The 13,318-nt window shown below is 36.7% G+C and overlaps 1 protein-coding gene across 1 annotated transcript in view; it reads right to left on the reverse strand.

The window, feature by feature from the left end:
- Positions 1-1,294: 1,294 nt before the first annotated feature.
- Positions 1,295-13,318, reverse strand: part of SOHLH2 (spermatogenesis and oogenesis specific basic helix-loop-helix 2) — a 65,537-nt gene continuing 53,513 nt past the window's right edge. The window contains exons 10-11 of the mRNA XM_036744008.1: positions 3,226-3,488; positions 1,295-1,315 (exon numbers count right to left, since the gene is read on the reverse strand). Coding sequence (XP_036599903.1) covers positions 1,295-1,315; positions 3,226-3,488 — 284 coding nt within the window. The remainder of the gene's footprint in view (positions 1,316-3,225; positions 3,489-13,318) is intronic.

Genomic DNA, 13,318 nt, shown 5'->3' on the forward strand with positions numbered 1-13,318 from the left:
ATGCTTGTTGATTCTATAATTTTAAGTTTTCTCCAAGAAAAGTTATATAACATAAGTATTAAAATTAGGTTATTTTAAAATCTTTTTTAATTTCTCAAATGAAAAGCTAGTAAAATAAAATTTACTCTATAGTGCTTCATAATGAATGGGATACTTATTCACTAGAGGTGCTAGATTATTTTGGCATAGAGCTCAAACTGAATATTTTCTTTAGCAAATAACAAGTGTAATATATACCACGAATACAAATACTTCAGTAAAATTAAAAGCAAACTCTTTTCTACTTCCTCATTTCAACATTTGAATTTAGGGAGAAGAGACAAAAACAAGAAAATCCAAGCAGCACTGTGCTTTGGCATAAGAATGAGAAAGAGGCATTTGCTGCCTGGCTATCATTTCACATAAGGTATAATGAAATACAAAAATGAACACATTTGAAATTACAAATATATAGTCAAAGGTGAAAGAAACACATTTCTCAGTTAATGTCTTAATTTAGGCTAAAGAGGGTCTCTGAATTGCAAAATCTAGAAAAACCAGTGCCGTGGGATTTCAGATATGTAGTGATTTTCAACAAGGTAGGAAGGTATGTCACTCCCGAGACAGTCAAAGGCTTTAGGGCCCGGGGTGGGGAACCTGCAGCTTCAAGGCCACAAGTTTCTCACCCCAGACTTAGGCTAATTGAGCCCTTCTACTACAGTAATTATATAAGGAAGGTTAGCAGTGGAAGGAATCTTCTAGGATCAAACATAAGGCATCTTATATTGCCTATCAATAAAGAACAGTGATGTATGGTGCAATTTAAACAGGTACAATGTTGATGTTCAATAATCCTACGTCTGCCAATGCTCCAGCTAGCTAATCATGTTACCATTCCTAGTACCTTATCAGTATTCTCAAGTCTATGTGGCCTTTGAATTTCTATAATTCCCCTTTCAATCAGTTAAATTGCCACCCCCCCCTTTTTTTTAAAGAACTATGGCTTGGCTAGTACAGACCACCATTTTTTCATTTGTCTTGGAGTTGTCTGGATGAGGCATATCTTAGTGAGAAGTAGAGGTATTTGAAGATGAGTATGGAAAAGATGCAGCAAGCACAGCTCTATGATTGCCTTCTGACATGTGAAGCACTGGGAATCTTTCCAAGAGTAATACAATCCAAATCCCTTAGAATCCAGTTCCTAGGTGTTGATTTCAGGAATGCTTTTTGGGCTGTTCCTTGTGAATTGTCAAAACCTGGCTGTCATTAAATTACTCCATGCTTACCGAAGAGCAAGGAGTTCAAGAAGGCTCCCTTAACATGCCCAAGATTGATGCTGCAGAGAGGAAAAAACAAAAACATTTACTTTTTGTTATTCCAGTTGTCTATCTGTCTGTCTGTCTGTCTCTCTCTCTCACACATACACACACACACACACACACACACACACACAAAATCCCTGAGATTCACAGAAAGCAAGGTATGTCATTTTAAAAAATGTATTATTTAGTGACACTAAAGATAAATACTAAAATACAATTCAGAAGACACAATTATTTTGATGCATTCTTAGAAAAATGATTGCCTATGAAAACAATTTGTAGTGCACCAATGAAAGGAGAAATAATAAATGGTTCACCTTGTAAAAAACACTAAGGTATGCTAATTGTGTTTTTCCCCACAAGTATATTTAACTACATTTTTTCACAGCTTAATTTTTTAAGTTAATTCGGGAAGTGTATCTATCTTCCTATTTTACAAATGGAGAAACAGAAGCTCAGGAAGGCAAAAGGATTTTCCCAAGGTCGCAGGTTTGGGAAACAACAGAGCTATTTTTTGAGCCAGGTCCTCTGACTACAATCCCAGTCATTTTTCCACTATAATACACCGTCTTCTATACTGATATTCACTTATCACAATTTATTTATTAGCAAATCTTTGCATTCTTAACACCCTTTAGCAACATTATTGATCCAATATGTTATTGTCTGTTTTGTAAGGACTTTACTTTTTGTTTTTTTCTCTTGTTCTCTTGTGAAAAAAATCAGTTTTCTCAATCTTACATACATTTAAATTAAGCAATATTTTGGTTACATTACAGTGATGAGATTTCTTTATTTGTGTAGGATAGCCACTAGAGCAGCTATCCTGGGAAATGTCCACCTTTTACTCAGATAACTAGTTAATAATTTGATGGTTGTGAAGTCTTTTCAGCCCCTAAAGGATTAGTAATCATTGTGATACGGTGGGAAGGTCATTGGAGTAAAGAGTCAGAACATCTAAGTTTGTGTAACAAGTCTTGCCAGTTTAATTGTATACATGTGGGTGAGTGAATTTATCAAACTCTCTGAGCCTCAGTTTTCTACTTTGATGAGACTGGAATAGTTCCAGCCCTAGAATCTGACTGGTCCTATTTACGGAATGGAAACCCAAAGTCAGAGTGTGGTGGAAGCACTACCGATAGCCAGAAAGAAAAGAGGAGAACTGGACAACAAGTCTGCCGATGAACGGGAAACGTAGCGCCATTGCGTAGGTGCAGCAATGAAGCAGGTGTCCCCTGGAGAGAATCCAGAGGTGACTGAAGAAAAAACTTATTCCAGATTGGGCCTTTTCCCGTCTAATCACAAAAACCAAATGGCAAGTTCAAGCCCATGTGGCACAGCCATACTAGACTCCCTACTCTTGAATTTCAGAAGTCCATTGATTAGTTAATCATTCCATGTTGCCTATTTATTGTAATACAAAGACCGTGTCCCTTGATGGTCTGGAAGGGACATTAGAAATCCTCTAGCGCAATTCTCTCGTTTTACAGAACGGAGGCTGAGTTTAGATTAATTAGCTAGTTTAGCTTCAGTAAATTTAGGAGGCAGCCCATCCACTGTTCCACCGCGGAACTTTTGAGATAATTGAAAATGTAAAGCAAAATCATGATGTAGTGGAAAGAGCATCAAATTTATAATAAAACCCTTTGGTTTTGAGTTCTGGTTCTGACACTAGCTATGTGACCAAAAGCCAATCTCTGCTTCTCTGAACCTGTTTCCTCATATTTATTTCAAGATTTCCATCTCTTAACTGCTTTAAGTCAGGCTCTACGTCACATAGTTCAATCAAGGAAAGCATGTTATGAGACATAAAGTGCTATATATGTGTAACCTTTTATTATGGCACATCTACCGGCAAGCTAAGAAGAGTCAAATCTGGTTCACTTCTCTAATTAAATAATGAAGCCACAACCAAAAGACTTACCAGGCATTTGTGATGTTGTGGACAGGTCTGACACAAAGCAGAACTGTAGTAGTGAGAAGGAAATCTTGAGACTTTTGGCAAAATTGATGAAAAATTAATCGAAAAACTCGGATTTGTCAAAGCAGTGGCTTCATAAGAAGGAACAACTTTGGCATAATATCTGACAGACTGATCAGGATGTAAAGAATTAAGAGAAAGCATTTCAGTGGGAATAATCTTATACGTATCATCATCAGCATTTTGTGAGGTGGAGCTAGAATGACCTTTAATAGAGAAGAAAAAAAATAATTTGTTAATGTAAACAACTAAAACTCTGACCTTTTATATTTAAAAGATTATGGTTCATTTTCTTTATACTATGCCTCACACTTTTTCCCACTGGTACATTCAAATACTGGTACTATTCAAAAGGAATAAACAGTATTAGAGAATCAAAGTAGCAAGATAACAGATCTCTCTGCCTCTGTGGAAATCTTATGAACCTTAGGAGGGAAGCGTGCATCTGAATCTTCACTAAAGGAAAAAAATGTGCTATGGTAGGGGACATACACTACAGACATCCATGCCAATAATGGGAAGTGGCTGATAAGCTCCTGACATAGTTCACAGAACTACCATGGAGGCAGGATATGGTTGTGATGGGAGACTTCAACTCTCTGGATGTCTTCTTACAAATTCTTGAATTTGTCTTGCAAGTGAGTTCATATTTCAGAAACTAGAAGAAGTCCTTCTATTATTGCTATTGTAGACTTGATTTTAATCAGTTAAAAGAGTGCTGCAGAATGAAGGGCAAATGATCAGAACCTTGGGAAGCAGGGGACTATATGCTACTCAGCTTTATGACACAAGATGGGAGATGCTAGTAGGTATGGTCAGAGGCTGTACCTTTGACTTTAGAAGAGCAGATTTTTTGAAAGTTCAGTGACATAATAGGTAGGGTAAACATTACTTCAAGAGCAGCAGAAGGCTCTCAATAATGAAATTATGGCAACAACATTACAATTTACTTTGATGATGGGGGAAGAGTGGACATGTTTAAAAAGACTGAAAGGAATGGACATTAACCTGAAGGAAAGTTTCTAATGGAATAGCCCAAAGGTCCGTTGGGTTCAATATTTTTAATCAATTATTTTTACAAAGGTACAAAAGAAAAGGCAGCATGGTGTTGTGGAAAGAACACTAGCTTTAGAGTCAGAATATCTGGATTCAAGTCCCACATGTGAAACTTATTATATGTTTGACTTTGGACAAGTCATTTAGAATCCCTAGGCTTTAGCTTCCTCATCTCTAAAAAAAAGGGAGTTGCACTAGATGGTCTCTATAGTCCCTAAATCTGTAATCTGACTTCAAGCTTTGCTGAAGCTGAGGGCAGCTAACACTGTATATTAGGGTCAGAATACAAAAAGATCTGGAGCTATTCAACCAGACTCAACAAAGACTAATGGGTAAAAATTATAAGGCATCGAGAAAAGCTTCCAATTAGTGTTATACCAAAATGGAACAGTGAACTTTCTCTAATTTTAGGTATTCAGAGACTAGAAGACCAGTTATTTACATTAACCAAGCAAGCATTTATGAAGCATTTATTATGTGGTAGGCACTAAAGTAAAAGGAATCAAAAGGTCCCTCAAAATTCTTCAAGGAGCCTACATTCTAATGGGCAAGACAGCACACAAAAAACACAGGCCAAAAAAAATTTACACAGTATTACAAGGGCTAGTTCTATGTTGAATGTGGTACTTGAGCTGTGTTTTAAGGAAAACAAGGAATTCTGAGTAATGGATGTGAGGAAAAAGTGCATTCTAGGTGTGAGAAACAGTCTGTGCAAAGATACGGTAATAGGAAATGGAGCGCCACGAGGAACAGCAAGACGTCCAGACTGAACGGCCTATAAAATACTGGAAGGGAAGCATAAGCTGTATAAGAAAGTTAGAAATAGAGGTTTCCGAGAGGTAGCGAAGGGCTTCAAGAGCCAAAGAGCTTATATTCAATCTTAGTGAGCAGGGATCGTTTCATTTTTTGTACTTGCGTCCCTAGTGCCTTGCACAGTGTCTGACACATAGCAGCTGGACAATGAATGCTTGCTGAGTGAACCTAAAGGCAAAAGGAAGCCGCTTAAGTTTATGGACTGGAGGAATGACATGTTCATACATTAGCTGCAGGAAAATAATTTTGGCCATTATTATGGAGGCAGAATTGTAGTGGGGAGAGATTTGAGGTAGGGAGACCAATGAGGTTATTGCAATAGCCTAAATAAGAAATGCTAAGGGCTAGAACTAGGATGGTAGCCAGGGGAGTGGAGAGAAAGAAAGAGAAGTGAGAAAAGATGTGGAGGTAGAAATGCCATGATTTAGCAACTGGATTTGTTGGGGGAGAGATGCTAAGGGGTTGCGGATAACACCATGGTTACAATCCTTAGTGACTGGAAGAAGTCACTATTTTTTCAGCAGAAATAGGGAACTTCAGAAGATGATGAGTTCTGTTTCAGACATGGTGTATTTGCGCTATGTATGCAATGTTCAATTTGAAATGTCTAGTAGGAAGGTGGAAATGCATAATAGCAGCCTGGGCAAGAGATTGGGCTAGATATATGGACTTGAGAATTATTTGCAGAGAGGTGATAATTAACCCATACAAGCTGATGAACTCACTAAGAGTATATATAGAGAAGAGGGCTGGAATACATTCACAATTAGGAGGTATATGAATGATGAACCAGAAAAGGAAACTAGATGGAAGAATCAGTTAAGTAGGAGAAAAAAGAGAAAATGCTATTTATGAAAATCCAGAGAAGACAGCATATACAGGATGAGATGTAGTTAACGCATCCGATACTACAGAGTGGTTAAGAAAGATGAGAACAGAGAAAAGGTCATCAGATTTGCAATTAATAGACCATTAGGAACCCTGGCAAAGAGAAGTTTCAGAGAACATCAAAGTCTAAAGGGACCACAGAGATCATCTAAATCAAGCTCTTTATTTTATAACTGATCAACCTAAAGCTTCAAGAGGAAAAGTGACTTGGCTAGAGTTTTACCTGATATTATAGGATCAAGATCTTAGAGAGATCATTTTGTCTGATACCTTTGTTTTTCAGATAAAGAAAAAAGAGGCCAAGCAATGATGAATCACATAGTAGTTGGTAGTCAAGTTAAATTTAGAACTGAAGTCTTTTGACTTAAAATCTAAGGCTCTTTTCACCATCATTCTTTCAGAGATACTATAGATGGACTCTATATTTGGGGCACTGAGGCTCTACCGAACTCAATGATTCTAAGCAAAATATACACCCCATTAAGGAACTCCTCTTACTAGCTATGGGATCTAAGTGAAAGCACTTGACCTCTTGGAATCCCATTTTCAAATCTGTAAAAGAGGGCAGATATTTGCACTGACTTTTGTAGGGCTTCTATAAAGATCAAGTGACAATGAATGTGTATTTATATCAATGTGCACCCTGAAAGTCAAACTTGGGATGACATTAATAGGAAAAATGAAGAGAAGGCTTTGATCCTCTGCATCTTTGGACCTTTTTACATTCTCAAAAGTGGAGAACAATGAAAGCTGTGGAGGGGTCATCTACTCAAACGTGTACCTGCATAGGAATTCTCACTACAAGATTCCTGGCAAGTGGTCACACAGCTTCTGATTAAAAACTTCCAGTGATGGGTAAGCTTCCACCCCTTGTAGCAGACCATGCCACTTTCGGGCAGGTCAGATTGTGTGGAAGTTTTCCTTTACATCAAGCCTTAATCTGCCTTTTCGCAAATTCCAACTATTGCCTCTTGTTCTGCTCCCTATGATCATGTAGGACAAGTTTAATTATTCTTCCCCATGACACCCTTGTAAATAGTTTGAGACAGTTATCGTTTTTCCCTGAAGCCTTCTCTACACTAAACCCTGTTCCTTCAACTTGTTCTCCTTTCACAGTTTTCAGTTCCCACACCATCCCAGTTATCCTCCTCTAAATGGGTGTTGGCTTGATAATGTCCTTCACAGAATGTGGTACCTAACACTAAATGTGATACTCCCTGTGATCTGACTGGGATCAAGTCTAGCCGGACTCTCATTTCTTTTATATTGGAAACTATTCTTATTAGTGCAGCATAAGATGAAATTTACCCTTTTAGCTGCCATTTAATACTACTGATTCACACCACATTTGTATCAAATCTTCCAGATCTTTCTTCCATATTGACAGTTGTCTAGCCTGTGTAGTCCATCCTATACTTTCACAGCTGACTCTCTGAACCCAAATGTAGGACTTTTGTGCTTATCCCCATCAAAATTCTTTTGATTAGATTTTACTTGTTTTAGCCTGTCAAAGTCTTTTTTGTGTCATCTCATCTGAGTCACTGATAAAAATGTTGAAAACTGAGCCAAGGTCAGGTTCTTTGGGACATTCTACAAGAGTTCTCTCTCCATTGTCAAGTTGACACTGGCACTACCCTCTGGCTCAAGTCTTTGAACACCAATTTCAACACACTCATTGATCTATCTCTTCCAAAAAGATACAAGAAATTTTGTGAAATATTTTGCTAAAATATGTGTATAATAAATCTATGGAATTATCAGTCAAAAGGGAAATTTACATGGTCTGACCTGGTATATTTTTTAAAAAACCATACCAGCTCTTACTGACTGTAACCCATACAGTTTTCTAAATAATCACAAACCATTACCTTAATGATAGGTTCTAGAATTTTACCAGGAATCAAAGTTAAGCTCATTGATCTATAATTTGAAGACTACAAATGACTCCCTCTTTTGAGGAAATCTCCATTTTGAAAATGGGGACAATATTTGTCCTTCCCTAGTCTTGTGGCATCTCTCTAGCTCTCCATGATTTTTGGAAGATTACTAACAGAACTTCACCAATTATACCCAATGAAACACCCCATATTATTTGCTTGGAAGCAGGGGCTTAAACTCAGAAAGAGTAGTTGGGTGGTCTTTTGCCATCTTCTTATTTCTTTTGGAATTCATTTTCCTGTTAATCATTTTTTGTGCTATCCTTTGTGTCCAAATTATTCTTCGGCAAAGAAAAGAGAAGTAAAATAAGAATTGGGCAGTTCTATTCTCTCACTATCATCCATTATCGCCCGCCCATCTATATGAAAAACAGTTCTATTTCTTCTTCTTTGATCCTCCTCTTGGTCACAATGCCACTAAATTTTTTTTTTTTTTGCTATTATTGTCCTTGGTATTCATCACTAGCCCTGAAAAAGTCTGAGTATAGAACTCATGATATTTTTATTTAAGAAAATGATACATTTTGTTTTGACAATGAATACTTCCAATACCCAAATAACCCCCTTTAAAAGTATATTCCTTTTGGCCCCCAATCATTATTAACAGAAAGACTATTCTTCGACTTTGGCAGTGAAAGCATCAATAATGACCATTACATTTGACCAGGATCTGTTTTCTTTTCATGTTAACTTTATTTACATGGTTGAAGTCACTGTGTATATCATGCTTTTGACTTGGTTCTCTTCATTCATCATCACTTCAAACAAATCTTCCAAATTTTTCTTTAAATCCTTGATATTTGTCATTCCTTACCACGCCTTACATTCATGTATCCTACTTTGTTCATCCATTCCCCAATAGTAGGGTACATATTTTGGCCCTTTTTAAAAAAGAAGTAATGTTGCTGTGAATACAGTTGGGTGCTCATGATATAGTCCCAGTAGTGGGATCTCTGGGTCAAAGTTTATGAAAAATTTAGCAGCGTTTCTTACATACTTCCAAACTGCTTTCCAGAATATTTAATCCAACTCACAACTCCACCTGAAGATAATAAGTATGTTATCTTCCCACACCCTTCCAACAATGAGTTTTCCCATATTTTAATATCTTCAGTAGCTTATTGTGTTCAGCAATAATTGAGGACTGTTTAAATTTCCATTTTCTCCGATTGCTTGTGATTTTAATTTCTTCTTTTGAAAAATTTGTTCCTATCTTCTGACCACTTATCTACTGGGAATGGATCTGAATCCTAATATAGTTGTGTCCTGAACTATTCTTATCAGATGTTATGACACTTGTATTCATTCCCAGTTGCTTATCCTTTTTCCATTCATGCCTTTTAAATATGATGATTTCTTTATGCATCTATATTATTCTCTTTGGACAGTACTTTTTTTCTTCCACGTGGAAGTGATATAGTTAGAATTTTATTCTTGGGAACTTTCCATCCCTGTCGGACCAACTTCTGCTATTGAATTTTACATCATGAAATATTACCTATTCTTCATCTGAACTCTGAAAGCTACTCTCCTCTAACTAAGGTACATGTCAGACTATGCCTATATTTCCTCTCTTTTTCCTATCAAAAATTCTAAGATGAAATGGTTACCTGCCTACTAGGGGTTTTCATAATTTCTGCTTGGGCTACCATTTCCTCCTTGTTGGTTAGAATTAGATCTAGAACAGCAGCTTTACTCATTGCTTCCACTACCTTACAAAGATTTCCCTTGTCTTAGACCTATAAGTTCATCAGTACAGGGGACTTCTGATATCTTTGCCAACTCTTTACCTTCACTCACCTGTGTATCCAATCACTTGCTAAATCTTATTTCTACCTTCAAACATCTTTTATGTCCAACCTTGTCTTTCAATTCCTGTGGTCACCATCCTAATTCAGACTCTCGTTATTTCTTGCATTGTCCTTCTCTTCCTGTCTCAAGTCTCTCCCTCTCCAATCTGTCTTCCACATAGCTGCCAAAGTGATTTTCCTAAAACAGAGTTCTGACCCCATATAATTCCTCTATTCAATAAAATCCAGGGGCTAACATATTACATCTAGGGTTAACAACTCCTGTTTGACATTTTAAACTCTTCACAACTTAGCCCCAATCTACACTTCCAGCTTTATTACATCCTTTGGATCAATCTATGGTCCAGTTAAACTGTCCTTCTTAGTCCTCATACACACTTTACTTCCATTCCACATGTCTTTGTAATGTCTGTCCTCTATACCTGAAATGCAATCCACTCTCACTTCTACCTCTTCAAATCCTTAATTTTCTTCAACTCAATTCACCTTCTTCTACATGAAGGCTTTCCTAATCTCGTACTTACTACTACCTCCCCCCAAATTAAAATCACCTTGTATCTATTGTGTGTATATATATTTATTTGTATGTACACATATACTTACATATTATATCTTGCTCTACTATATAAGCTCCTTGAAGGCACAAACTATTTCATTTTTTTTATTCCCTGTGCCTAGCATAATGCTTGACACATAGTAAGTGCTTAATAATAGCTTATGGTTTGATGGAAATTTTGCTTTACCAATACCAGTTGGCAATTCATTTGTAACTTAGTCTAACAGAATTGCCTGGGGCCCTGGAAAGGTCAATGACTTGCCTATCATGCAGCTAGTACTTGTCAAAGTCAGGACTTGTACCCAGGGCTTCCTGACTCCAAGAGTAGTCAGTCCTCTACTATGCCAAGTTCTTTCCCTTTAAATCATTATCATTAAAGCAAATGAAGAATTCATCAGTGTCTCTGCTTTTGGTAGAGTTCCAACAACTGAAATCCCAATTAATAAACCACCATACCTGTATACCATTGTTTATGATTTGTTTCATGAATTTCTCATCTATTTCCTCCTTTTGTCTGGCTAGTCTATAGTATATTCCTGCAACAATACTACTGCTTCTGGGTTTTCCTCTCCCTAATTGATCTTCATTTAAATGCAGTTTACTTTATGATGCTCCTTTCTGATTTGTGAATATTCTCACATATCTTCTTAATATATGCTATTCAACTCTCTTCTCATCTTTTAAAAATCTATTCCCAGAATCATAGTCACAGAATTTGAGAGTTGGAAGGGATCTCATGGCTTCTAGTCCAACTCACACTCAAAAGATATGTGCATGATAAAACACCTAAATAATTCTATTCCTTCTGAACGAGGAACACCCTTTCCTAATCATATATTTAGTCGTAAGTCCTATATGAAGTCAAGTCTGCCTTCTTGCATTAGGATCTCTAGTTCACTTTTTTTCATTACCCATAATTTATATATTTGTTTATACACATCTGAGACAAGTTTAATATTTCCATTGTGCTTGTTAGTCATTCTCATGACAATATGCCTATTTGCTTTGCTAAGGGTTTAATCACCAGGGACTGTTAAGTGGGACTTGATTTATTTATAGTGGGCATCCTGCCTTTTCTGGTCACATGGTGCTAGCTTGCCCAAAAGTCTTTGCTTGGCAATAAGAAGATTCCTATCAAAGCCCCAGAAGGTGCCATTGCTGCTACCTTGCAGAGAACACAGTTACCAGACATTTTGTACATCCTTTTTACCACTTCTATCATCTTTGGATGAAAACCTCACATACACTGAACAAGAAGCAATCCTGAAGGAAATTTAATTACCATGACCTGAGAAGGATCAATTTTGCATCAGAAGTCAACAAATTATTACAATTTGGAAAAACAGAATCTCAGAGTTCTAGAAGGGCAGAGTCTAAAAATAATCTATTTCAATGCCAAATTAAAGCACAAATCTCCATTTATATAACCACACAACAGACGGACACCTAGCCTCCCTTTGAAGGCTTGTTGCGACAGAGACTTCACTACCTCTGGGGACGATTATTTCTACTTTTAGGCAACTATGCTGAGCTCAAAGTTGCCTCAATGTAGTTTCCTACTCTTTGATCGTTGGACTGCAGTCTAGAGCTAGAAAGAATTATTTAACCTCTCTTCCATGGCAGCCTTTCCAAAATTAAAAGATTGTTTTCATTTTCTCCCTACTTTCTATTCTCCAGGTTTTACATCATTAGCTTCTTTAACTGTCACTGTTTGACATAGTTTTGAGATTCCCCCTGTCCCCATCCTGGTTGTTTTCTTCTAAATATACTTCACTTAATATCCTACCATGTCATTGTTTGACATGGTTTTGAATCTCCTCTCCATTCTGATTGTCCTGTTCCAAATATGCTACAGTTTAAAATCTTCCCTAAAATGTGGCACCCAAAACTGAGTACAGCAATCTAAATATGTTTTGATCAGAGCAGAATATAGTTATGCAGATAATCTTCTTTACATTGGAAACATACTTCTATTAATGAAGCCTAAGTTCATATTCGATCAGTTCTAAGTGTGCCAATTGTATTATTATCCTACTCATATATCTCCATCTTGACTAGAAGGATATTATGAGGCACTTTTAGCAATGACTTGTCAAAATCTAGATACACTACGTCCATCTGTGGCAATTCCTTAGTCTGCCAATCCAGGAAAGAGAGAGACAGGGCAGAAAGAAGGAAGGAGGAAAAGAGGAAAGGAAGGAGGGAAGAAGGAAACAAAGAAGGAAGGAAGGAAGGAAGAAGTCTGACATGGATTTTTATTAATGAATCCCCATGCTGGATCACTAGTGATCTATTAACTTTATGGTAACTAGTAAATAAAATACACAAAACGTCATGCTAACAATTTAACTCTATGAAATTCTATTATTTTATATCCCATAAATCTGTCTGGCGTCCTCTGGCCATTACTAATTAGGAAAGAAGAATAATGCTTTCCATTTATTCCTCACTTGAAACACAAATATTGACAATTTGTACAAGAAAAATGATTTTTGAAAATTGTCTGACATGTATTTGCCCAAAGTGAATTCTGAAATACCTCCTTGAATGTGATCAGTTTAAATGTTTGAGGCTTCCAAGCAATAGCCCTTTATATGATTCAGGGGCAACATACAGAGGACAAAACACAAAATAAAACTATCACGGGGAGAAAAACTTCAAAATCTATGTACAGGAAAAGAAAATACAGATGTAGAATTAGGTAACAGGTATAAGAAACAACACTGAATATAAGATTGTATGGTACTGATGTTTGTCCAATTTAATCATTTCAGCCAAAACAAAAAACAAAAACCCATTACCAGGGTCAGACACTGTTAAGTAGATAAACCATGATTTTTTTCCTTCAATTCTTCAATCATTGAAAAAAGTCTCTTAAGAATGTAAATGATTTTAATTCGAGGAAAAATACGATCCTTTTGTCCATAAAAAGGACAAATGTAGGAGAATACATATTGCAGGAAATAACCAAGGAA

Source organism: Trichosurus vulpecula, chromosome 2 (assembly GCF_011100635.1).
Source record: "Trichosurus vulpecula isolate mTriVul1 chromosome 2, mTriVul1.pri, whole genome shotgun sequence".
Classification (NCBI taxonomy): Eukaryota; Metazoa; Chordata; class Mammalia; order Diprotodontia; family Phalangeridae; genus Trichosurus; species Trichosurus vulpecula.